The sequence below is a fragment of the Centropristis striata genome, chromosome 9, assembly GCF_030273125.1.
Source record: "Centropristis striata isolate RG_2023a ecotype Rhode Island chromosome 9, C.striata_1.0, whole genome shotgun sequence".
NCBI classification, from domain to species: domain Eukaryota; kingdom Metazoa; phylum Chordata; class Actinopteri; order Perciformes; family Serranidae; genus Centropristis; species Centropristis striata.
Genome location: NC_081525.1, coordinates 18,437,298 through 18,462,830, shown reverse-complemented (window position 1 = coordinate 18,462,830; position 25,533 = coordinate 18,437,298). Strand labels below are relative to the sequence as shown.

The 25,533-nt window shown below is 39.9% G+C and overlaps 1 protein-coding gene across 1 annotated transcript in view; it reads left to right on the top strand.

The window, feature by feature from the left end:
- Positions 1-23,511, top strand: part of prdm5 (PR domain containing 5) — a 49,050-nt gene extending 25,539 nt beyond the window's left edge. The window contains exons 14-16 of the mRNA XM_059341360.1: positions 11,356-11,441; positions 18,145-18,249; positions 21,776-23,511. Of these exons, the coding sequence (XP_059197343.1) occupies positions 11,356-11,441; positions 18,145-18,249; positions 21,776-21,940 (356 nt within the window). The 3' untranslated portion in view covers positions 21,941-23,511. The remainder of the gene's footprint in view (positions 1-11,355; positions 11,442-18,144; positions 18,250-21,775) is intronic.
- The last annotated feature ends 2,022 nt before the right edge of the window (positions 23,512-25,533 follow it).

Here is a 25,533-nt window from a genome sequence, read left to right as displayed (position 1 = left end):
CGGTCGATCATGTAGAATTTTTAATCAATCTGCATATTTTTTTAAATCTCTGTGTATCTGTACTCACTGAACTGAACACGGCTGAGCGTTCAGTTCTGCAGCCGTACGTGAATAAACCAATGAGCTGAGAATTAAGTTGGATAAAGCTTGCAAACTGAAAGTTGCAATAACAATTATAAAACACACAGAAATACAAGAGTATTAATTTGAGCAAAACTAGCTTACTGTATCAAACCTTGCTAGCATGAATTACTAGGTTTAATTTGATCCAAAACTTATTTAAACACAAAACACACTTAAATATGCAAGATAACTGTGATTCAACACTTTGCTTAATTGATATCTGGTTACAAAGTTAAAGTTAACTATGAAAAAAACATCCCAAAAACTCAAGTATGGGGGACATCAGATTCCTGCATACCATGTACATTTTGAACTAATACATGATAGTTGTAGCCAGAGGTGATACAGCATAGTATCGCGATATTTTGCGTGGCGATATTATATCGATTCATGGCCACCAAGTATCGATATTTAATGTTCCGATGGCCTACAGGTCGTCAGTATTTCCGCCCCTTTTTTTCCGGAGTCCGTAGCAGGCTCAATTTTAGGAATGTACTGGAGATACTGGTATCATATGAAACTAGAAGATCTAAGGAATCTATATATGTGCCTCAGGATATTGTGTCGGAAAATTTTCGACATAATGCTGCAAAGTTAGGCTTTTTTTGATGTTTCATTCAAAAAATTGAGAGCAGTGAAGCTTAAAGTTTAGTAAAGTTTGGGAAAATGCTGCAGTTGTTGTGGTCCATACATGTTTGATATCTGTTCAGTTCAGTTTGACTGAATACGTTGTTGGTCAGTCTGTGTGTTTGACTTTCATTGTGGAGAAATAAAAAGACTGAAATGAGATGAATAGACTGAGAATTTTCTCTTTATTTGACAAAACAATTCTTGATTGAATTTAATTTTGTGTCAGTTAAACAGTTAAATCGCAATATATTGTATCGCAATTCACAACATGTTGAGAAATGCTTAAAATCGCAATAATATCGTATCCTGACTCAAGTATCGGGATAAAATCGTATTGTGGGGCCTCTGGGGATTCACACCTCTAGTTAGAGCTAATAACATTATTGTTGTTTATGACCAAAACATTCATTCATTCCAAAATCATTTAAAACATTAGGTTCCATGTTCTGTCATCTATTATTCCATTACTCTTCCTGATGTTTTAGGTTTTTTGCTGTAGTATCTTTGTAGTATCGAGACAGGGTATGATATGGGAGTCATGCTATTGGTATTATAAGAATAGTGTGTCAGAATATGTGTGTATATTTGTGCGGCAGCAGGACGATGGTCCGACCACACTTTGTCAACAGCCTCCTTTTGTTTGTGTGTGTGCCCGAGCCGCGTACGTGTGTGTTTTCCTACATGTGTACGTGTGAAGGACAAACCAACAGAAAGAGAGAATGTATACCAGTGTGGGCCGCGGCCCAGTCTGATTGTATTTATATAGAATAAACAAAAGAGAGGAATGCTGGGGGAGGGGTGGGAGCCGAGGGGACACCTCAAAGAAAGAAAGGAGTAAAGAGAGAAAAGACCACTCCAAGAAAGCATCCAGCCGGATGACCCTTGACCCTGACTGGCTGTAAATCTGTCCCCTCATTCTATAGACTGGGTTTTTTGTTTTGTTTGTTGCGTTTTCTTGTGTGCCAGGAAAAAATAAGCTTTAAGTGTGAGTCGTTCCCTGAGCGACAATTCTGACAAGACTCAGTGGGCACACATCAGCTGTGGGCTTAGATTCTGTGATAAATGTGTAAATCATAAAACGACCCTGAATAAAACTTAAAAGCCAGCCAGTTTTTCACCAAAAGTTGAAGTTGAAGCTGAGGACATTTCATGATGATATACAGTCATGGAAAAAAAATATTAGACCACCCTTGTTTTCTTCAATTTCTTGTTAATTTTAATGCCTGGTACAACTAAAAGTACAGTTGTTTGGACAAATATGATAACACTAAAAAATTGATCATAAGAGTTTAATTAAGAGCTGATATCTAGACATTTTCCATGGTTTTGTTGATAATAACCAAAATCATTATCAAGAAAACCATGGGAAATGTCTAGATATCAGCTCTTTAATAAAACTCTAATGAGCTATTTTTTTGTTCTTACCATTATACGTGTCCAAACCAATGTACCTTTAGTTGTACCAGGCATTGAAATGAACGAGAAATTTAAGAAAAACGGTGGTCTAATGTTTTTTTCCATGACTGTACATTCGTTTAAAATGATCCCATATTCACCTGTGGATCTCTAAAGGCCATTTTCTCTCAATGAGTTTTGTTTTCTCAGACTCTGAGCCAGAAATCTCCACTTCAGTGGCACTTTCATCCACCAGACTTTCCATTTTCATTTCCATCAACAACCCTGATTCCAAAAATGTTGGGGTACTGTGAAAAATGTAATTAAAACATCACACATCAGCTGTGGGTATAGATTCTGTGATAAATGTGTAAATCATAAAATGACCCTGAGTAAAACTTTAAAGACAGCCAGTAATCTCTTAAAGAAGGCCACCAGCTGAGGTAAAGACCTTTAAATCGGCAGCTTCTCTGCACGGCAGACAGGAAAGCTTGATCTTGTTTGTCTTCCTGCTTCACAGGAACAAGTCAGCATTGATTATTTACCTGCTAAACACAGAGGACTTTGTACGGATTCCTTGGAGATTTCCTTCCCCTATCGTTTTACCACCAAACGCCAGAGAGCATTATGGGAGAAAATGGGTAAAGTGAGAAAAAGATTAGAGATACATTTTAAAACATCAACTTGAGAGTGTTAAGAAGCTGGCAGGACATGTACTGTATATTTGGCTTGGATTTTGTTTCAATTTAATTTGCTTAGAACATCATGTTGAGCTCAAACAAATTAGCTGTAGTGCCACAGAGGCAGGCGTCTTCTCAGAGCAGCCTTTATGAGATCAACCCATAAAATGTGAGCTGTCAAAAAGTTGGAGTGCGATGTCGAAGACGTTGTGGAACTCAGTAGTCATGATGGATGTTTCTATCATTTTCTAAATTATTCTTTTTGGACCCGTTATGTGTCCTTCTCCACATCACAGCTCAGTGAGAGCACATTTTCCCACCATGTGTGCCATGATGTGGTAAATAAGCGGAGTGGGGTCATGAAAATTATTTGTGCCAAGGGAAATGTTGACAGAAAGCAGTGCCTCGGTGTCATACTGACATCATAGGACGTGTCATGTGTGGGCACAGTGATCGCTGTAAGCCCCAGAGCTTTGTTACAACAAGCTGGTGTGGCATTTTAACCCTTCAGAACGCTGATGTAGTGTTTATGTTGTGTTACGAATCCAGCTTCAATATTTAGACTTTTCCACATGCTCAGACAGACCAACGTCTCCAGTGTGTTTGCACATGTTTAATAGTCATAAAGGGAACACTTTACATCATCAGCATAACCAACAAATAAAAGATTCTTTTTCCCTGTAAATTTAATAAGCAAAAACATGAGACGGAATAAAACAAAACACAACCGCAACTACAGCTGTCTGACATATATTAATGTGTCCGTTCACCCAGGGGACACTGACATGAATGGGTGGACAGACCACACCAATTGTCACAGTTCTCTACAAATAAAAACTTCAAATGCTACAATTATGAAAAATGTGCACACGGTGACATTAGTTTAGCTTTGCATCATCAGGGTTATTTGTCAGGCATTAGAAAGCTCCCTCTAGAGTAGTGTTCATTTCAAAAACAAAAACTATGACTAAATATTTTTGTCAACTTACTTTTCCCCCCCATAACTTCTTTTAAATCACTTCTTAAAACCCACTTTTATAGACTTGCTTTTATGTAATACTTTCTATCTCACCACTCGTTTTTTACTGTATCTGAGAATGTCTTGTGCTTGTTCCTGCTCTGTCTCTTATTGTTTTTCTTTTACTGTAAGACTTGTTTTTAGCCTTATGATTAACTGCTCTCTGCTGAAGCACTTTGTAAACTGCTGTTTTAAAAGGTGCTATATAAATAAAGTTATCATTATTATTATTATTATTATTATTATTATGAGACGAGGATAAACAAGCACCAACGTCATTAAACAAGGATGGTGTCTGTAACACAACTGGGTTCATCATCATCAGAGTTATTTGTCAGGCTTCAGAAAGCTCCCTCTAGAGAAGTGTTTATGTCATTAACAAAAACTATGACTAAATATTTTTGTCAACTTGCTTTTTCCCCATGAGACGAGGATGAAAGAGCACCAACATCATTAAACACTGTGACGGTATCAACATACAGCATTGTTGACAAAAATACAAGAATAAAATGTAGATTATAAAATAAAAGCTTAACCAAAAGCTATTGTATTTTTGTTGACAAAAAAGAGGAGGTAAACTATTATAAGCCCCTTTCATAGTGTAGTCCTGCAAATGTCCCGCTATATTGCCGGAAAGATCTGTGCCGGCTTGTCTCTTTAGATCTTCATAGTGATCCCGCGAAGGTGTGATATTTGTGCACTTTCATAGTCAGAGCAGCAGCAGTGCTGCACAGTAGCACAGTTATCTCTGTAGCAGTACAGTGTGTATGTGCCGCAGCAGGATGTGTTCACTCAGTGACCTCCGTTTGTTTACAACAAGCACCGGACACTCTGTGCACAGTTAGCAATGCCGGTTTGTTTACAATGAGCGTTGGACACCACATGTACAGTTAGCATGCTGGTTTGTTTAAAATAAGCGTCAGACGATGTGCACAGTTAGCGACGGCGGCCACAGTGAACAGTGATTGGATGACTGTCGGACCAAGTGGGAGGTGTGTGTTAGACATCATGCGCAACGTCAAATAATCCGCCTTGCCGGGATGTCCTGTTCATAGTGGTCCCGCTTCCAACAGTCAGCTCCAACCAATTTTCCGCCTCTGTGACTACCTCTGGAGGTGGAAAATTGGCGGGATAATTTGATCCCAGCATCCAGCTTGACGTGTTCATAGTGCAGATGAGACATTACAGAGCCGTAAATGTCCCGGCATGAAACGGCACTGTGAAAGGAGCTATACACTACCATCAGAAGTACAGCTGCAGCACCCAAAGAGCAGAGTCAGGTAGCTTTGTGCAAGCAACAGAATTAGTTTCATTTTTTTATTTTCAAAGGAAGTTCTAACGGCAAAAACAAAATCTGAAGACTTTTCTGAACTGTTTATTTTTAGAAGATCAACTATTTTAGGTGGCACATTTGTAGCCATGAGGTTGAGAAGACTATTTTATTTTGTACAGACAAGTGTTTACCTCGCTGTGGGGTTTTCCTGTTACCATTACTTATTTAGGAAGATATTGTACAGCCCTAGATCTTTGTAACACGTTTTGAAATCATATTACCAACTTCTCCTGAGTGTTGTATGTACATTTTCAAAAGGCTAGTGTAACACTCAGGTTCCCTGTGTAATATGTCTTATTTCAGTGTATTATAGAGCTTAAGTGTCAGGGATCATTCACTCATTTGGATGTTTCTCTGTGCGGAAACAAATAACAAAGAATACAGTATTGGGCCCAGGTCAGTTGTCACACCACCGGACCAGACACTTTGTGCAAAGCTGCATTCTCAGTCTTTCAGCTTATGTTTTTGATTGGATAATGGTAAGTTATAATGATCAAATTATTGGGTTTTGATTGGTTTCAGATTGGCTGAAATGTTCATTATAAACTCATAACTAAATGAGTAAAATGTCGACAGTTTTCATTGCCTAAAATTAAATAGTTACAGTTTGATCAAGATAAGATTAAAATGATCAGGCTTTTCGACTAAAACAGGATCAGATGACTAAATATGATAAAACCAGGATCAGATGACTAAATATGATAAGAACTAACAAGGCCATTTTACACAGGAGTAAGACTAAATAAAAATAGCTGACAAATTTAACACTTGACAAACAAATTTGACAAATCTGCAGGTCCTCACTGGTCTAAGCCACTCATTATTATGATCATTTTATATACAGTAAATAATATAGATACGGGCCAAGGCCTGGTGTCTGGTTTTCCTCAGACTTACAGTAATGAGTGGCTGGTCTAACTTTTGGACTCCAGGTGACGAGTAAAGTAGATCGGCCTCACTCAGCTAAAAGCTTGTGTTCCAGTTGTGTACAACCTGAAGCTTTTTAGCATCAGTAAATCACTGCCATCTACATTTGGTATAATTATAGAAACGCCCGTGCCAGAAAACATTCCTTTTAACAGTCTATGAGTTTGCTCCAAGGCCACTTTTCTCTGTCTGATTATGAGTTTCCCAGTGAGAGCAGAAGTGATATTAAAACAATATACAACACAGTCAATATTTATTTCCTCTCCAGTAATGGAAAACACACATGAAGCGACTTGTTCCTGGAAAACACTGTCTTAATTTGATAAACACGCACCAGTTATCCTGCTGACACTGGACAGAGGATACTAATTGTCTTGATGTTGGTGTCATTTGTCATGGTAATTATACACAGCCATATTTCAGTGTTTGAAAAGGCTACACACTGCAGCTGGTCTCACGACAGAACAACTGGATACCAACTGGACATCTGGTAGAACTCTGGAATCACTGAACCTATTTACGCACAGATGATTTTGTTTGTCCTGACTGTGGTCATGGTTACAATCTAGTCAAGTAAAATCACCATGTAGTAAATTATTGTCTGCCCCTGTGATGAATAGTGCCTTGCTATCGCTGCTTGAAGTCCTTTTTAGGCGCCGCGCAGATGCTTAATTTGGACCTGAGGATTGTGTTTTGAGACGCGCGTCAGGAGTCGGGCTGTGCTGCCTGATACCTTCGCATTGGTTCAAGTTTATGGGAATTGTTTGAGGAAGTGGAGAAATCTACCGAGACCCTGGCTATAATGGAAAGGTCAAGTGTAAAAGTTGTTTGCCGTTCCTACAGCTCATCAAAGGCGATCTCTTATCATCTCCAACACACTGATATCACGTTACCTCCTGTCGGCATGTGACACGGGGCAGAGAGAAGGACAGTGGAGGGCCACTGTCTGGCTGAACTGGAGGAAGCCGGGAATTAATTTCTGACGGACAGCACTAATGTCTTTCAGACTCGAAGCCCCCGAAGCTACAAAGCGCTCTCCATAACACGGAACGCTGTGCGGCGGGCAAAAACGACAAAGCCGGCCATCTGCTAACCAGACACACGGCCGTACGCACACACATACAACACACACACACACACACACACACACAAGGGGTGCCAAACGGATCGATTAGCAGACAAGGAGTGTGAGGGCCACAGCAGGGGCCGGGGGAGACACCCAGGGTCAAAGAGATGGTGTACTGTTTCAGCACATGCTAAATCAGTTACCATCTCCACACACATAAAGCCCTGGCTCAGTGCTGCAGCCACCCCTCATAATCCCCAAACAATCTGGCTCAATCTGGAGAATAAGTGGAGGGTTTCTAGTTACAGTAACACACAGCTGAACAGACACCGAGCCTCTCGCACGAATAACAAGAACCAATGTTGCAAGAATGTTACTACTTAGGTTTCTGAGTAGCATTTGTTTATTTCCTGTTTCGCCAAAGGATTAAGTTGCAATTCAGAGCAGGTTGAACGAATGGAAAAGCCACGACTGGCGAACAAAAGCACTCCTGAGCAGGATATGTGATCTATTAGAGGTCATATATATGAATGACCTCTTTTAGAATCATTTTCTCAGTTTCCAGATGAGGCGCACATGTCCGGCACCGGAGAGCGTATAGGTTAAGTAGGTGAATTGGTGTGTGCCTCTGTGATAGCAGGGCGTGGTTGTCTGTGTGGTGTATTAACTGACAATAGCCAGCTCCTGGGAGGGATGTGATCCAAGCCGCAGAAGTACGCTGGCACACTGTGCTCCGGTGCAATTAGCACACTAATGCCTTCCCCAGGACTCCCCAAGGCTAACGCTGGGCCTTAACCCGATACCACACATGCTACATAAGACATAGGATTTGCTCTCGTCTTTCTCAAAACACATCTGGGATTCAGATTTCCTGTTTGTCAACAAAAATGCCTCCTAGAGGCTGAAATTGCACAGAATGGGGATTTTTGGGACAGAATGGCGAGCTGCCCCCTGCACATGTTTCAGCACTGTAGTGTAATCAGTCCACATATGTCACGTTACCCCTCCACACCAACGTGAGGTTACACGTTTTATTACCGTGTGTCACAGCGCTCCTCCTTGCGCTCCTCTGAAGCCCGCCGTGGGGGGTTTATAGTGGGGTTAGACCCTGACAGCTGTCATAGCTTCTCTGTTGAAAGACATAAGGATTTGTGGGACATAACAATTTAAATATAACCGTTGTAGTCCCTTGATGATCAAGAAAGTTGTGGTCAGACCCAACAGATACATAAGCAAATCTGGAAAGTCTGGACAGGAACAATACTCATATAAAATCTTTCAATGTAAAATATCAACACATAATAATATTAACTATTGGTAGCACTTATCGACATAGTCCATCAGAAGCAGGTGATTATCGGTTATTGTATCTATTGAAAAAAATGTATATGGTGCTTCCCTCGTAAAGGTGACATTAATGGGGAAATAACCTGATCATAATGAGGTAATATAGGTTGATGTTTTCACAATATTATAGGCAACTATCAGTATAATCAATCTATATATCTATATAATAATCAAAATCACATGAAAGTTTTTGAAGGTCAAACTTAATAGAATGGTAAAATGCCATAATATTCTGCTGAAATGCATTCCTCTCTTTGTTCCAAATATTCCCTTTTGTTTCAAGGTAATACTGTACAAATGATATGTTTAATGCTGTGACTTGTTACCTGGAAACACTTTAGTTTTAACACTGTAGTTTCTGTATAAAAACCTCGAATCAGGGCTGCAAAATGTACAATTGTACCCTGTTACTAGCCTGGAATCACCAGACTAATTTGCGAGTGAGTATTAGTCCGGAACCTTTGTGTTCATTTCAATTTCCAAGGGATGTTATGATTGAGCAAAGACTAAAATACCTCTGAGTAAACCTACAGCCAATTAAAGCAACAAAATATGAGACACAGCGCTGAGTGACACTGGGACTTTTGGTCTGTTTTCAAAGACGAACATGGCTGTCAAGTTCTCAGAGGATTTCACTTTACTTTTGCCAAAACTTGAAAAAGGCCTTGACCATCCAGAGGATTAAACTTAATAAACTCAAACGCTTCTTCTTTCTTTTATTTAGTTATTTAGTTATGCCATTAAGGTTCAAAACGTTGACAAGAGAAAAAGAAAACAAAACAAAAAATACTGTAAATAGTCAAACTGCGTCTAATATATGTCAAATATACACACAAACATAAATTCACCATTAAACCTCACATTCATTTCAATAAGCCAACATTACTCCAAATAACCGTGTTATTACCGTATTACTACAATCATGCCATCACATTAACTTAACATTAACATGAGAACACAGCATTTAGAAATGAACTAAAATAGCATTTTACCATCAAATATGCATTCAACTTGCAACAAATACAATACAACATAAAACCATTTCCCCACCAATAGGCAGTAAAGGAATCTTGAACCATATCTGATCAGCACTGCCTAGTTTGACAGTTACATTGGAGGCTGGTTGTCGTATCAAACTGACTGGTTATTACTTTGGGGGTGGCATGGTATTTCTTAATTATTCCTTATTATCAAGCTATTACCATGTTATTACTGCCCTATAATGAGCCATATACTTACTGTGTACCTCAAATGAACCTTCCTTCTTTACTGTAAAGGACAGAATCGTTCACAGTTGTGTTTATAGCAGTGGAAGATATTATAACTCTTCTCATATACTCCCGAGATGGATTTTCTGATTTAATAAGCATCTTTGCATTTGAATCCCAAGGAAACACAACTAATTAACCTTATTATTTAAAGGGCCAAAACACCTCCCCTATCAATAAAATTACTTGCTTGCCTCTTCAACAATTAGTCACTAAAGAGAGATTACTGCGAAGCAGATAAGGAATGAGATTGTTGTACTGCAGGAATGAACATAAATGTGTAGCTGTAGGTATTTTTAGCAGTGTGTGATTAAATTGTGCTGTGTGCACTTGCAGGCATATATATATATATATATATATATATATATATATATATATATATATACATTCGGAAAAGGGTTAATTCTTATATAAGGACGAGACTTCAGAAAATATAGGGCTTTTTAAGTTTCTAATTTTTAATTTTCTGAGCACAGGATATCTATTTAGTTCCAGCTTCCTGATTAAGGGTATATCTATAAAATAAATTATGCAATTATTGAACCCAGAATTTTTACTGTATTTTCCTGTCTCAGACTTTAATTTCAGTGCGGTTCTATAGGTTACCTCATATCCCTTCTATAGATTAGTAATCAGCTCTTGTGCTCCTATCTGGCCTGTGGATCAGCACACGGTAAACAGATCCATGTGTCAGTGGACCGTTTGACTGACAGCCTGTCACTTTCTCTTTGTCATCATGGCCGTGTGCTCAGATAGGATCTGTACGAGTTTGGCCGGACTGCTTTTGATCCAACTGGGATAAGCCACGTCGCCTCTGATGTGCTCCTAAACTGTTGGCCAGTTGCAGCTCCGATAGTGAGCCATGAAGTGTAGCCAATATAAGCTTTTGCACTGCAGTGGAAAGTCAGTGTGCATCACAAATGAATGCCTCTGAGTGAATGATATGTGGTCTGCCAGTAGCCAGGACAGACCTTTAGCATAGCAGTTCAGAAAGGGACAGGAGGGACGAAAACACCTAAAGCGTTCAGTGGATGGGAAAAAAATCAGCAGAGGCCCCATGATACAATTTTATCTCGATACTTGAGTCACAATACAATATTATTGCGATTTTAACCATTTTAGGATATGGTGAGTATTGCGATACAATACAATGTGATATAACAGTTTAACTGCATTTTGTGTCCACAAAATGAAATTCAATCAAGAATTGTTTTGTCAAATATGAGAAAAATATGTCTATTCATCTCACTTCAGTCTTAATTTCTCCACAATGTCAAACCCACAGACTGACCAACAAAGTATTCAGTCAAACTGAACTGAACTGATATCAAACATGTATGGACCACAACAACTGCAGCATTTTCTCAAACTTTCCTCAACTTGAGGAAACTGACGGTCCGCCGATACTTGGCAGCCATGAATCGATATAATATTGCCACGCAAAATATTGCGATACTTTGCTGTATTGATATTTTCCCCCACCTCTAGCTTTCAGCGTGGCCAGCATATATACAGATCCTTCTGTCTTTAACATGTATCAGTTAATGACTAATGTTTTTGTTCCCTAGGTGAGCGTCCATACCAGTGCCCCTACTGTGACAAAGCGTTCAGCAAGAACGATGGACTGAAGATGCACATCCGCACACACACACGTGTAAGTTCTCTTACTTTTTCTTCTCCTTTTTCATCCTTAGTTAGTTATTATCTATGCTGAGATTGTTTTGTATTCTCCACTGCTACTATATTTATGCAAAGTATTATCATAATTTTATATTTGCTACACTTGACCGGAAGCATATTGACAGTTTGGATGTTGGATTATTTGTTCTGGTGCATCAATATAAAAGCTCCTTCTTCCTGTAGGCCATAAGATGAGCCCATTTTTAATTTCATCTCGTTCCCACATAGGTTTACTAAATTATTTTTACTGCAAAAGATCTGTTGGTTTTGAGCGAGAAAATAAAAGTTCTCCATGGGTCATCCTGCAGTTTTTTTAATATTAGAGTTTAAAGTCGGTACTATTTCTTTCTTTGCATAATGATATTTACCTTACGAGTGGTGAGGTTTTGGTCTCATGATTCCGGTTTGACCAATCAGGTGGTTGCAAGAATTGAGGATGGCTGCACTCATATCGACTAGCGAAAATGAGGAAAGTACTTGTAAACAAACTTCGAAAGTTCCCAAAAAGTTTTGGAATCAATGCTATGTGCATCTCACATCAGTCAAGAAGGAAAAATGCATTTAAAAAGAAGTGCCCAAAGGCTGGAACGAAAATAACTTTCTAGACACTTTTTCAATGTTCACCTTACGGCCTACTGGTAAACTGTCTGACCGATCACAGCCATTTGTTTCCAGCACATTGTGATTATCTCTGTCTGCCTCTCTAAATAGGGCATGGTGCCACATGAGTGATATTAGCAATACCTGGTTCACTTCCAAGGGTTGAATGAAACATTTGCATCTTCGTGTCGATTTCAACTTTGGTGAACTTTGATCATGAAGTCGCAGCCTCAACCAATAGCAAAGAAGTGTGTATGTGGTTGATCCCTTTTGGCATTCAACATGAATATTTCCTTGTCTAGCAATGATTACTAACCTGCATTCACACATCTGAGAGAGAACCCTCATGGGTTTTATTTAACAAAGTAACTTACTGTTTTTTTATGTATGGATGTTTCGCAGAAAGTGCACGTTTGGGAAGGAGTGAGCATACGACCGGATAAATGAGGCTTGGATTGTACTGTATGAGTTGTGTTTGAATTTCTGAATGGATTTTTTTTAATATATTAACTTAAATTCAAGATTTACTTTCTGTTTTTTGGATTATTCTTTAACTGTAGAGGCATGTGAGAAAAAGAGTTTTCTTCAAGAATCTGAGGTAACACTGGGATAGTAATTGAAATACAAATGTTCATTTTGCAGCTAAAGTATTAATTTGTTATTCGTCACACCTATCTGTTGACAAAAAGGGCCACTAGCACATATTTGCACTGTTTTTAGTGCTCCACCATATTCCACCATACACCGTGAGTGCAGTGAATGGAGAGAAAGAGAGAAAGGGATGCTAACCCAGTGTCAGGTGTCCCGCTGATTTTATCATTCAATCTGGAGCGCTTTGTTTCAGATTTTGAACTGCAGAGAGGGTATAAAGAAATTCTCCCACACCTCGTCTAGTCTCCCCTGTGTCTAACATATGTGACACTCCCTGCCCATTTAATCATGAGGTAATTCCCACATTTGCAGGTTCTTTCATGAATCATGTAGTAATGCCTACTGACACAAAAGGCAAGAGAAAATTACATACACTTTAATTACACCCTCTGTTACTGACGTCCCCAGTTTTTACTGCTTAGAGACCAGCTGACTGACTGTTAACTGTGTGGCAGTGCAGAACATCAGACGCACACACTTTGTTTTGATGGCCTGAACATGTAAATATAAAGAGTAGAGGTGGGGGAAAAAATCGATACAGCATAGTATCGCGATATTTTGCGTGGCAATATTATATAAATTCATGGCCGCCAAATATAGATATTAAGTGCTCCGACGGCTGGTGGGCCATCAGTATTTTCGCCGTTTTTTTCGGAGGCTGTAGCAGGTTCACTTTTATGAATATACTGGAGATACTGGTATCATATGAAACTAGAAAATGTAAGGAGATGTCAGGATATCGTGTCTGGAAGTTGACGAAATAACGCTGCAAAGTGCACCTAGGGAAAAAAATGATTAGTCATTAACTGATACATGTTTAAGACAGAAGGATTTGTATATATGCTGGCCACGGTGATTTTGCGTGGCATATTCTCCTGAGGTCATAGCGGGCTCACTTTTAGGAATAGTGGAGATACTGGTATCATATCAAACTTCAAGATCTAAGGAATCTATAGGCATCAGGATATGGTGTTGGGAAGATGTTGAAATAACACTGCAAAGTTAGGCTATTTTTTTGACTGAATCCTTTGTCGGTCAGTCTTTGTGGAGAAATAGAAAGACTGAAGTGAGATGAATAGACTGAGAATTTTCTCTTATTTGACAAAACTATTCTTGATTGAATTTAATGTTGTGGATACAAGGTGCGGTTAAACAGCTAGATCGCAATATATTGTATCGCAATACTCACCGCATTGCAAAATGCTTAAAATTGCAAAAATATCGTCAAGCTTTGGGATAAAATCTTATATTAGGGCCTCTGCTGATTCACACCTCTATTAAAGAGTCTGGGCTCGGGGTGGAGAAAGAAAAAGGTAGGTTTCTCACTGGACGTCATGATGTCATGTCCTAGGTTGGGACATCGTTCACTTCCCTGCGTCACTTCTAACACTTTCCATGAGCTCTTTGTGAAAATCTGGACGTGTGTGTGTGTTGGTGCCACTTTTGATAAATGCGACTTAATATGTGTTTCATCATAGATTTCCATCATCAATTCATTCAGCTATGACTGTGACAGTCAGGGCCTGTCAACACTGCTCATTTCAAGGATTTGTCCTCTCTTAATGCTGTCCAGAGCTTGGCGCTGTGCTGTTACAGTGTGTTGATAATGGACGTATCCTGCCCAGGTTGACGTTCCTCAGTAGAAACAGGCAGGTATAATTTTCTAGCAAGCTGCTGATTAAACTGACTGATGTTTTGTTCCTAATGTTCCCAGATCTGCCTTTGCTCACAGCGCTCTGAAATATGGGCTGAACAGTTACAAACAGCAGAGCCAGATGAAGTCACTGTCGAGCAAAACAAATGTCATTTGGCTGAAAGAGCTGCAGCTCACTGTTAATGCACAGACGATTCGGTTTGTGTGTTTATACCACAAACCACATTGTCTGTGAACTTATATGGAACACATTCGACGCAGATATGAACTGCTGACATTTTGGATATTAAGAGATTTTTTATAATATTGTTTTGATCTCCGATGATGGCTGCATGATGATTACAAACACACATTTTATGTAAAATGTTCCATCTTTTGCTCTTGTGCATAAAGGCTGTTTGATCTTTTGACTGGGACACTTTTAAACTCTTTCAAGGTTCAACTTTTCTTGTTAACTTTTAAAAGAAAAGTTTATAAAATAGTGTTGTTAAAAGGCTTCAACCTTACAACAGCAGACAGACACACTGTTATGTTCAACTTGTCTTATATTAATTACAATTCAGTCCTGGTGCTGCTGTCCTCTATGTGTTGACATTGTGGGTAAAGAAAAATACTTTACTGAATGGAACTGCATGGTTCACCAAACCACTTTATTTTGATATTACTAGTGCAGTGCCTGTAAGAAGTATGTATTCATACATTACATGTCACACTACAATGTCTGCAACTCCATAACACTTACTTTTCATAAGGTACGCACACCATCCAGCACATACACATTGCACATTGGTATTGGCTGGAAACTATTCGAATATCATTGGAAAATCGAACCTTGTAGCGCACTTTAAAACTCTGAAAGATAGGTAGGCTAAACAGACTTACAGATGAGGTGAGTCAGGCGTGGAAATCCAGAGTGAATTGTGTTACTGACCAGGTGTAGGCCTATCACACAATGGGGCGGAGCTCCCCTAAAAGGCGTCCGATCGGAAATGCCGCAACACATCCTACGTAAATAATGTTATATTTTGAAAAATAAATTCAAAAATCTTCAAAATCGAGGATGCACACCTTCGTGCCATGCGTAAACCACGTATGAAATCTTAGGTCAGTCTGACTAACAGTCAGCGAGATATGCCCTAGAAGCACACACACACACACACACAGACGCCTCTTGCTTTTATAGATAGATGTCTCTGCTGAAAGGTATTTTGTCAATGCTATGTTACCAAGTGATACTATTGTTGGTGCCTGACTGTTTCAATGTATTCATTCATAAATCTTTTGCAACCTGGCTACTGTCCAAAGTAGGGATGGGCGTTTGGAAAAAAGCTGCCAACGTTAACAATCAATTCATCGATTAATCGCTAAGTTTTATACATACTCCAGTACGTATAAAAACAGTATTGTGCAAAAGCCTGTTTTGATTAAGGACGCTTTTTTAGTAATTCATGCGAGCAAGGTTTGTTACAGTAAGCTAGTTTTGCTCAAATTAATATTATTTCTGTGTGTTTTATAATTGTTGTTGCAACTTTCAGTTTGCAAACTGTATGGCTTATAGACATATGGCCGCAGCACTGAACGCTCGGCTATGTTTCAGTTTAGTGAATACACAGTCATAGATAAAATAAAAATAAAAAAATACACAGATCGATTGAAAATTCCGCGTGATCGATCAAATTCTTAACGATCGATCATCGATTAATTATTCCCATCCCTATCAGAAATGCTCTCAGACTTCCGCAAGGAGGCAGTTCACTGAGGAGTGATGGTTGAAAACTGTGATTACAAAAACATCACTGTAAATCTGCTAAATGTCCAGAATGAACATCATGAATTCATTAGTTATTCTGCAGCCTCCTTGTTATTACTTAAATACAGTCACAACTCAAGCCCTGTCCTCCCCTGTTTTGTGCTGTAAATTAGGAATTCATTTTCATAGATCATACCTGGTAGCAGACAGAGTTGCAGCGTGGCTGATAGGCAACCAGTATTATTCTATTGCCATTTCATTGTGCAATCAACATTTACTTCATCATGATAAGTTAAAGTGAAAAATGTGTCTATTGCCACATACTGAGGTCAGTATAAACACTGATACAGTCCAGTGGAACGATTCTGGTCACACTTAATTTGTTGGAATAATACAAATGCACACACGCTCCTCCTCAGTGGCCTCCATCGGCTAACAAACTTACCGATGACTCAGATTTTCTTAGTGGTTGTTTTTCCCATATTTGAACCATAACTTGAATACTCAAAAGAATGTTTTTTGCCCTGTTTGTGTTGGTCATTCTGAATATTAAAGTGACTATTTGTTGATTTCTAACTGCACCCTGAAGCCCTAATAGAACACAAATACCAACATATTTACCATGACACGTGAGACGTGAGGCTCTTTTGGAGCAAATAAACAAAACTCCATCTTTGCATTTATAGATGCAGAGAGTGGTCAGATTCAGAGGAGAGGTCAGGTCAAAGGTCACAGGGTGAACAGCTGCTGAAGAGTGAAGGTCACCAGGTACAGATGTTCGATGTTACCGGGGTCATAGTGATGCATTCTGGGTATACCACATCACCTAAGTCCATCCATGTGTTTCGTGACCTTTGAACTTTGACCCCTCTTAGTTTTTTTCTTCTTCTTTCTCATACAAGAAGCATTCATGCCGTATGGAAAGAGAAGAGATCTTTGTTAAAGCTGGAGATTTAAGTGGACATTTGCATTACACAGATCATCAGAGTGTTTCCTCGAGGCGGGTTTCTCACACACACATGCGCCTTTATTTCCACACACACACAAACAGTTGCATACTTCGAGCCGCTCATACACGCACATGCAGTGAACCTGATCTTTACCTCCTTTTGTATCCTGTGTCAGTGGGCACTCCTTGCCCCGCCCACATGATAGCGCCTTTCCCAGGACCCTTACTTCCTGCATTCACCCTGTTCCCATGACAACTAAGCTTTAAATGGGTAGAGCCTTTGCTATCAGCCAGTCTTGTCAAAAACAGCTTCCCAAAGACTGACACTGGGAACCAGCTCCCGCTATCTCCACACTTCTCACTTCTCCTCGAGTCTTTTAGGTGTCACCACTGTTTCCCCTCCGACTGTAGGACACACCTACTCTTCAAGGCCATGCGCTCCCACACACACATACTTGGGAGTTTTTTGTGAAAACACACCCACAGTGAGATAGCTGCTTTGACTGACAGTGAGGCAGGCCTCTGAAAGGCACAGAGGAAATGTTCTTTGGTAAACTGATGAGGTGTGGAGACAGAGGAGTGATATTCTACAGCCCCAGAGTGCCAGCGCTCTGATACATGTTCAAAGGGATTTTCTGTGCCGTGTTTTCCTTACTCCTTTGAGGAATCCATGTGTTTTTGATGGCCCCTACGCCGGTCATTTCCTCCCTACTGCAGGGGCTGTACAACCTTTCATTTCATATCTTCATAAACTCACAGGGAGAACACCGGGGTGTGAAGTGAGAGGGTATCAGTGTGTGTGTGTGTGTGTGTGTGTGTGTGCGTTACTGGACTATTTCCACATCTTCTTGTGTTTTCCACTGTGTTTGTTTTTCTGTGTGTGTGCGTGCACATGTGTGTATCATTACCCTGCTGTACGCCACAATGGACACAAATCCTCCTCCAGGTTTTGTCCATATGTGACTAAACGTTGAGGAAGTATTGTTTTATGTATTGTTCTGCTGCACACTGACACATGAAGTGCCTTCTTTAAATTTGTGTGTGTGCGTGTGTGCGTGTGTGTGTTGCTGCAGGAGAAGCCGTATAAATGCAGCGAGTGCAACAAAGCCTTCAGCCAGAAAAGAGGACTGGACGAGCACATGAGGACCCACACAGGAGAGAAACCTTTCCAATGTGACGTGAGTATCCAACCACCTCAACTTTACCTCCACAGCAAACACTCTGTTCTGTGTGCTTGTGTGTGTGTGATGGCACAAGGCCAGATGTGGGGAAGAGTTGGGGGGCTCAGTTAGAGGCAGATAGTGATCTTGCTTCTCTGGAGGGGCCGAGTGGGCTGATCTCACGTAAACACTTTGAGAGGATCAGAGGGAGAAATTACCCTCTGCTTATAATACTGTAGGAGTAATAATTATTCTCAGAGACCAGGGAGGGAACATGTGACAGAGGATGTTGTCCATGTTAGACACAGAGTTTTAGAGTTTTCTGAAAATGAAAATGTGATGGATAAATGGACGGATGTATGTTTGCAAGACATCCATCGCCGAGAATAAAATCAGTCAGTCCCAAAAATGTGAAGCAAAACGCATATTCAAACAGAAATGTTGGCGTGTTGAACACCCTCTGTAATACAGGCAGCTGCTAATTGAGTAACACCTCTGACACACGAGAGAAAGTGTACTTCAAAAGGAAATTTGTCTTTCAAACTGGAAACCGTAACAATAAGGTGCAGATCATGTTCAGCTTCAAAGTGCTCCTGGATTTCTAAAAACAACAATAAGTCAAAGTAGTTTGAGTTATAGTGCTTAAGCTACTTGTTCTTAAATGTGACTGTCGCATCGCCACCTCATTCAAATGATGAGGTGGTGGCGCACCGAAAACTTTTACATAGGGGTTTTAAAAAAGTCTGACGGGAAACAGGATAAGTGAAAAAAATGTTTTATTTATTTACAAAAGAATATTCACTCAAACAAAAAGCATAAAATGAAACCCAGGATACAACATCCAACTGAATTAACTTAGGCAAATTAAAAGCTAAGTGTGAATGTAGCATAGTGTGCCTTTAAACTATTTTAAAGTAGGAGAAGCTTGAGTGTGGGGGTCCACAGTGTCAGACTTATGTTGTAGACAGCTCAGGCATCCACAATGAATACAAATAGCTCATAATTCTTTGAAGAAGATCAAAAAACAATAGTGTGTAATCCATCAGCCAGCTCTGGATTCTCAGCTTCTCTTTTGAGCTTTAACACTCTAATAAGCCTTAATCCCTGGCATCGCCTCAAGTTCCAAACCAGAAAATGGGCAAAGAATTGTTGTTTGGGACCACAAAATCAGTTTCCTATTGATTGTCAGTGAAGCATCAGCATAAAGTGTCTCCCAGCGACAACCAACATTCATCTGGATTCTTATTCCCAGCTGTGGAAGAGAGACATTCTCATGTAAATAATTCGCTAAACTATTAAAGATAATAGAAATAACATGTGGATTTTATTTTGGGGTGGATTTTGACTCAGACAAAAGGATCGCACAGTTCCAAGAACATTTTCCAGACAAGCTAGAGGGGCTCTATAAGCAGCGTCTGTCATAACAGCATTAAAAATGTTGTAGAAGCATCCAGTAACATCTGGGTTACGATGAGACCAGGAGGCCCCTCTCTCATCAACTCTTGTCACTGGTTCGCTTTATAAAATTACTAAGAATTTACTGACACTGGATCAGAATTGTTGATTGTTTGAAATATATTTGGATAGCAAAACTAGAACACGATAGCAAATAAATATGAGTGTCTAAGTTACTTAAATATCTAACAAGTGGACTGACTCATAACATAATAAGTCAGGAATCTCTTGTTTTTTTTTTTTTTACCACGATTGTTCTTATTTCATTCGTATCTCGCAGGCCGTCTATTTTCTGCCATGTAATTCATTGCACCGAAGCTTTTCACAGATGGACTGAGGAGGACACATGCTGCGACTCTTGAAGCAGTATGTTAAACTGCAGCTGAACAGCAGCCAGTGGCGGATTATCATGATTGATAGAGGACGATGGAGTCATTTGTACAGTGTAAAATGGCTCATTTATGATGGATGTTAAGTTGCATGCATTCCTCTCGCTACTGGTGGAAAAAAATCTTCCGAAATCTGTCGCCAAGGTCCGTCGTGTGTGATTTACAAATCATCCTGTGTCTCCGGCTGTGCCTGTGATAAGCCTGAACTCTACAGTCAGCAGGAGAATTTGGTAAACAAGACCAGAGGTTCAGATACTTTAAATGTGTTTATTTGCTTTAAAGGGAGAGTTTGGATTTTTGAAGTGCCGTTGTGCGAGTTATTTATCCATACCTACGGTAGAGGGCTGTTGGTACACCCCCAGTTCTGAGAAACAGGCAGGAGTATCAACACGTAAGCTATTAGAGGTGTGAATCAGCAGAGGCCCCACGATACGATTTTATCCCGATACTTGAGTCACAATACGATATTATTGTGATTTTAAACATTTTGCGATATGGTGAGTATTGCAATACAATATATTGTGATTTAACTGTTTAACTTTATTTTGTGTCCACAAATCAAGAATTGTTTTATCAAATAAGAGAAAATTATCAGTCTTTTCATCTCACTTCAGTCTTTTTATTCCTCCACAATGAGAGTCAAACCCACAGACTGACCAACAAAGTATTCAGTCAAACTGAACTGATATCAAACATGTATGGACGACAACTACTGCAGCATTTTCTCAAACTTTCCTGAACTTTAAGCTTCACTGCTCTGATTTTTGGAATGAAACATGAAAATAGCCTAACTTTGTTATTTAGAGTATTCTGACACACATGGTGCCTGTAGATTCCATAGATTTTGTAGTTCATAGTCATAGGATACCAGTATCAAGATATTACATTACATTACATTACATTACATGTCATTTAGCAGACGCTTTTGTCCAAAGTGACTTACAATAAGTGCATTCAACCTGATGGTACCAGACATAGACCACAGGAATCAAGTAAGTACATAACTTTAAGAGCTAACTGTCATTGCTACAGGAGTGCTATATGTTAAAGAAGAAAAGAATAAAAAAGAAGAAGAAGAAGAAGAAGAGCAATTTTTTTTTTTTTTTTTTTAAATATATATATGTGTTAGGTGACCATGGCTTAACAGAGGTATTGTTGGAAGAGATAGGTCTTCAGCCTGCGGCGGAAGATGTACAGGCTGTCTGAGGTCCTGATGTCGGTAGGGAGCTCGTTCCACCATTTGGTGTATCGTTTTTCCCAAAACATACTTTAGCCACCTAAAAAAAATTATATATTTATATATATATATATATATATATATATATATATTTATTAGGTGGCTAAATAAGGAATAAGGAATTTAAACTGTAATTTTACCTCACAGAACACAGGAGATACTGGTCTACAGCTGATTCAATCAGTTCGTTTGTTTGTGTTGTTGTGTGACTTTGGTTCTTTAAAGTATTAGTTCAGATTCACCAAAGCCACACAATAATACAAACAAACGAAATAATCGAGGCAGCGGTAGACCAGCAACTCCTGTATTATGTGAGGTCAAATTACCGTTTCTGTCAATGGAGTCTTGTGGCTTTGAAGAGAACACGGAACTGCTTCAGTTCTCTCCTCGTAAACTCAGAAAAGCATTATATAAATGATAATATAATGACAATAATATCCTATGTATTTTGTTTGTTTTCTAGGTGTGTGACCTGTCATTCAGCTTGAAGAAGATGCTCAGCAGGCACAAGCTCACACACAACCCTAACCGGCCCATGGCAGAGTGCCAGCTGTGCCATAAGAAGTTCACCAGGAACGACTACCTCAAAGTACATATGGAGAATGTCCACGGGGAGACGGAGAGCTAGAGCCAATTATGGAACCGCCGGCTGAGAATGATATCTGATTCCTGAGATAAAGTTCAGTCTCATGCTTCATGCAACCAGTATGGCCTATACATACTGTATACACAGATGGATAGATAGCAGAAATGTTGTTATTAAAGATACATACATGTAGAATATGGAAAACATTTGTGCGAGTATTCAGAATAGAAGCAGAGGCAGTACTTTTGTATTACTTTTTTTGTCATACTGTTTGTTTTGAACCAACCGAATATGTTTGAGCTGACTCCAGAGCCGCTGTGTCTGCTCATGTTCACTCCCAGTCTCTCTGACATCGAACCAGTGTTACTGTGCATACTGTTCCAGCCTGACCTCTTCCACTGTAGCATTTACTGACCAACTGTCTGAACACGTTACTGTACATCTGTGGCCAGTTGCCACATGTCAAGCAGCACCTGTGACCAAAGACCTGTAGCGCACTTTTTTATTTTTTATTTTTACCTGTAAGCTTTCTACATGTTTACACCTGCTCTTTGGCGCCCAAACATGTTTAATATTTAGACTCTGTTCAGCCCCAGAGCAAACTTCAAAACCATGTTGCTCTATTTATTATTTCAAAATAAAAGTATTAAAACCGGATGTTGAACAGGAGATGGAGAGAAGCAGAGCTATGAAAACAGTAATCCTAACCAGCTCGAAAATCTGAAACAGCTCTCAAGTAAAAGTTTTTATTTATATTAACGGCCAGTGGGTATAAACATGCTGTCCTTAGTCTTTCATGCTCCCTTTTTAGATCTACTAGGGCCCTCATTTAAAAAAAACAACAAAACCCTTATGAATTTAAAAAAACTTGCAAAAAAGCTTCATGTTTTTGTCCATAAAACAGATTCCTGTTATAAGTATAATCCTGTAAAGAGTTTTTAAATGATTATTTAAGTTGAATGAATTCCTCTCTTTCCCACAGCCTTTTGGTGCTTAAAGTTACTGTTTCTGTGTCCCACAGAGAAACAAAAGTACTGTGTGTGTTGACTTTTGTGATGTGTTGTTGAGTATGTTTTCATATGAATGGCCTAGGGCTATTGTGCCTTATAATATGTGTTTAGGTTGTTTTTTGTTAATCGTTGTTCAATACAGTATTTCATGTATTTTGTGCAATCCTGTCCTGTTTTATGCCCAAACCCATTGTATAAAGGTTAATATGCTGCAGAGTGCCAGAGGTTGTAGGCTTGATGTGAGAACTCATAGAACTGAGAAATCTTCACTTACAAAATATTAACACTTGAGCTGACTTTAAAGTTAACTCTCATGTTGTGGGTCAAATTGACCCATTTCAAAGTTTAAACATTTTTTTAGAATGTAAAATAAAATTAAAGTAAAATAAATGTCATGTAAAACCATTGTATTTTATATGTAGATCTGTCCAATATCATTTTAAAAAATTAACGTATTTTTTCTATGAAAAACAAGTGAATTATCCTCATTGAACCATGATCTGTGATAGGAAAAGCCGTTGCGCTTAATATTGATTAAAATGGTTAGTAATGGAGTTATTAATGAAATATAAACAATGTTTATTGGGAGTTTTTAGTTTACTTTTGAAATATTAAACATTCCCTGGGTTATTGCTGTTCCTTAAAATACGAACATAACAGGAGGGTTAAAGAAACTAACTACTAGAGTAGGACCGGGTGTTTCTGCAAGGCATCCTGGGAAGGCAAGAGTTTCATCCTCTGATTTCTGATTTCTGAGTGACAATTTCAACACAAAAGTTCGCATTTTTCCTCTCTCTTTGTTTTTGTCTGACATCAAATTCAGCCCACGTGTGTGAATATTTTATACAAGTTCGGATTTTTGTTCTACAACTTTTCACATCGTATTCTACAAGCTGACGCATCTTGCTATATATATTTTCTTTTGTGCATTTGCTTCCTCGTTTCGTGCCCCTGTGATTAATGCACATTTTCCAGCTGTTTATTCTGCATCTGTAGACTGTGAATTGTCACTTCACACTTTTGTATTTTGAAATGTATAAAACCTCATCACCTACCAAACATCCATTTCCTCCGCCCGGTCTAATTATGTGTTTGCGAACTGTTGACGTTAGGGGTGTGTGTGTGTGTGTGTGTGTGTGCAAGGAAACGCTTTGAGAGTTGATTAAAAGTGTTCCGTTCTCGTTGTTAATCTAACCCCTATTCTTGGGTTGGCAGTCTGCTGGGAGTGAGGGCTAATTAAAGCTTTTTTTTTTTTTTTTAAGTGAGGCCACAGTCACCACTTGCCTGATCTGTAAAGCCACACTCTAAAGAGCGCCTCTGATGGTTTCTCTCTGTGGATGCGGGGAGTCTTTCTCACGTCCGTCCCCTGCAGAGGATCTTCGGTATCTCAGGATTTAACTGTGAGAATCTCACGAGCGGTGGAGTGAAGTGGGAGAGATGCGAGTCATTCTCATCATCTCTCTGTGAAGTTTGTGAAACAGGGCCGCTGTTCAAACTCAATAAATCTTGCCATGTGTGGTGTTGGCTTCCTAAAAACACATAACTCCTACAGTATGTCTCTCGTCACCTCTTTGAGCGTGTGTTGTTTGCTTAACAATTAACTAATTACTGGTGCTCATGTTAGATTACATTTCAGCTGCATAGAGCACATGGTGTCTCTGCTATCAGCCTCTGTCAGGCTTCCAGCGGAGCGTGGTTAGCGATGATTCTCAGATCACATGTGGCCGGGTTACCCCGCGCTCCCTCTGGAGCTTGGTTCACCGCGTGGCCATGCAGGGCGTGGCTCGAGTCACCCGGCTTCGCTGAGGCCCTCGCTGCCCGCTGAGCTTGCGCTGCCAGCCGCCTGCTTGTTAGTGGTGAGGCCTCCAGGCCGTACTGACGCACTCTCAGATACAGTAGCATTTATACTGCATCTTGTAAACAGTAGTAGTAGTAGCAGGGATTTCCAACAGTGGAGTATTATCATCTTGTCTGTCCTTAGCTGACAGGTCAGACTGGGTGTTGAGATGTGCCTGCTTTCCATTATCGCTCTGCTGTCTCTGCAACAATGTGTCTTGCCTGTCACCGTCCATGTCTCCGGTTTTCCATTTTCGTCTCACAACCTCTGATTCCCTCATGGGACTTTCCCAATGACCCAATGATCTTGTCCTCCACTTCATACTTTTTTTCCCCCTCCCGCGTGCATCCCTGCCTGCATGTGTCTTTCCCTTCCTGCTGGGTGTATCATGCCAAAGCTCAGAGTCAATGTGTTTCTAATTACATGTTTTTACTGGAAGCCCCAGTTTCCTGTGTTGCCTCCCCGTTTGTGAGTGCGGCCAGACTGAGGCCCCGACCAGCGTCCACAGAGCCGAACGCCAGCCCCGCCCACCGAGCAGGAGTATCATTACCACGCCGGGGCCGGGTTTATGGCAGACCGCTGTCACGTTAGGAATGACACGGACACGCTTGTCTGACCCCTGTGTTTGGCCGGCGTTGCCGTAGCAACAGGTAGCCTTCCCCTTGACCGGAGTGATGTGGAATGTGTGTGCCCGGCGAAGAGTGCCATGCTGAAGAATTTTAATACGAGTGGGCAGGGTGTGTTTGGGTATTCTGGGTCGCCCCTTCGGCAGTGATGGATGTTCATTT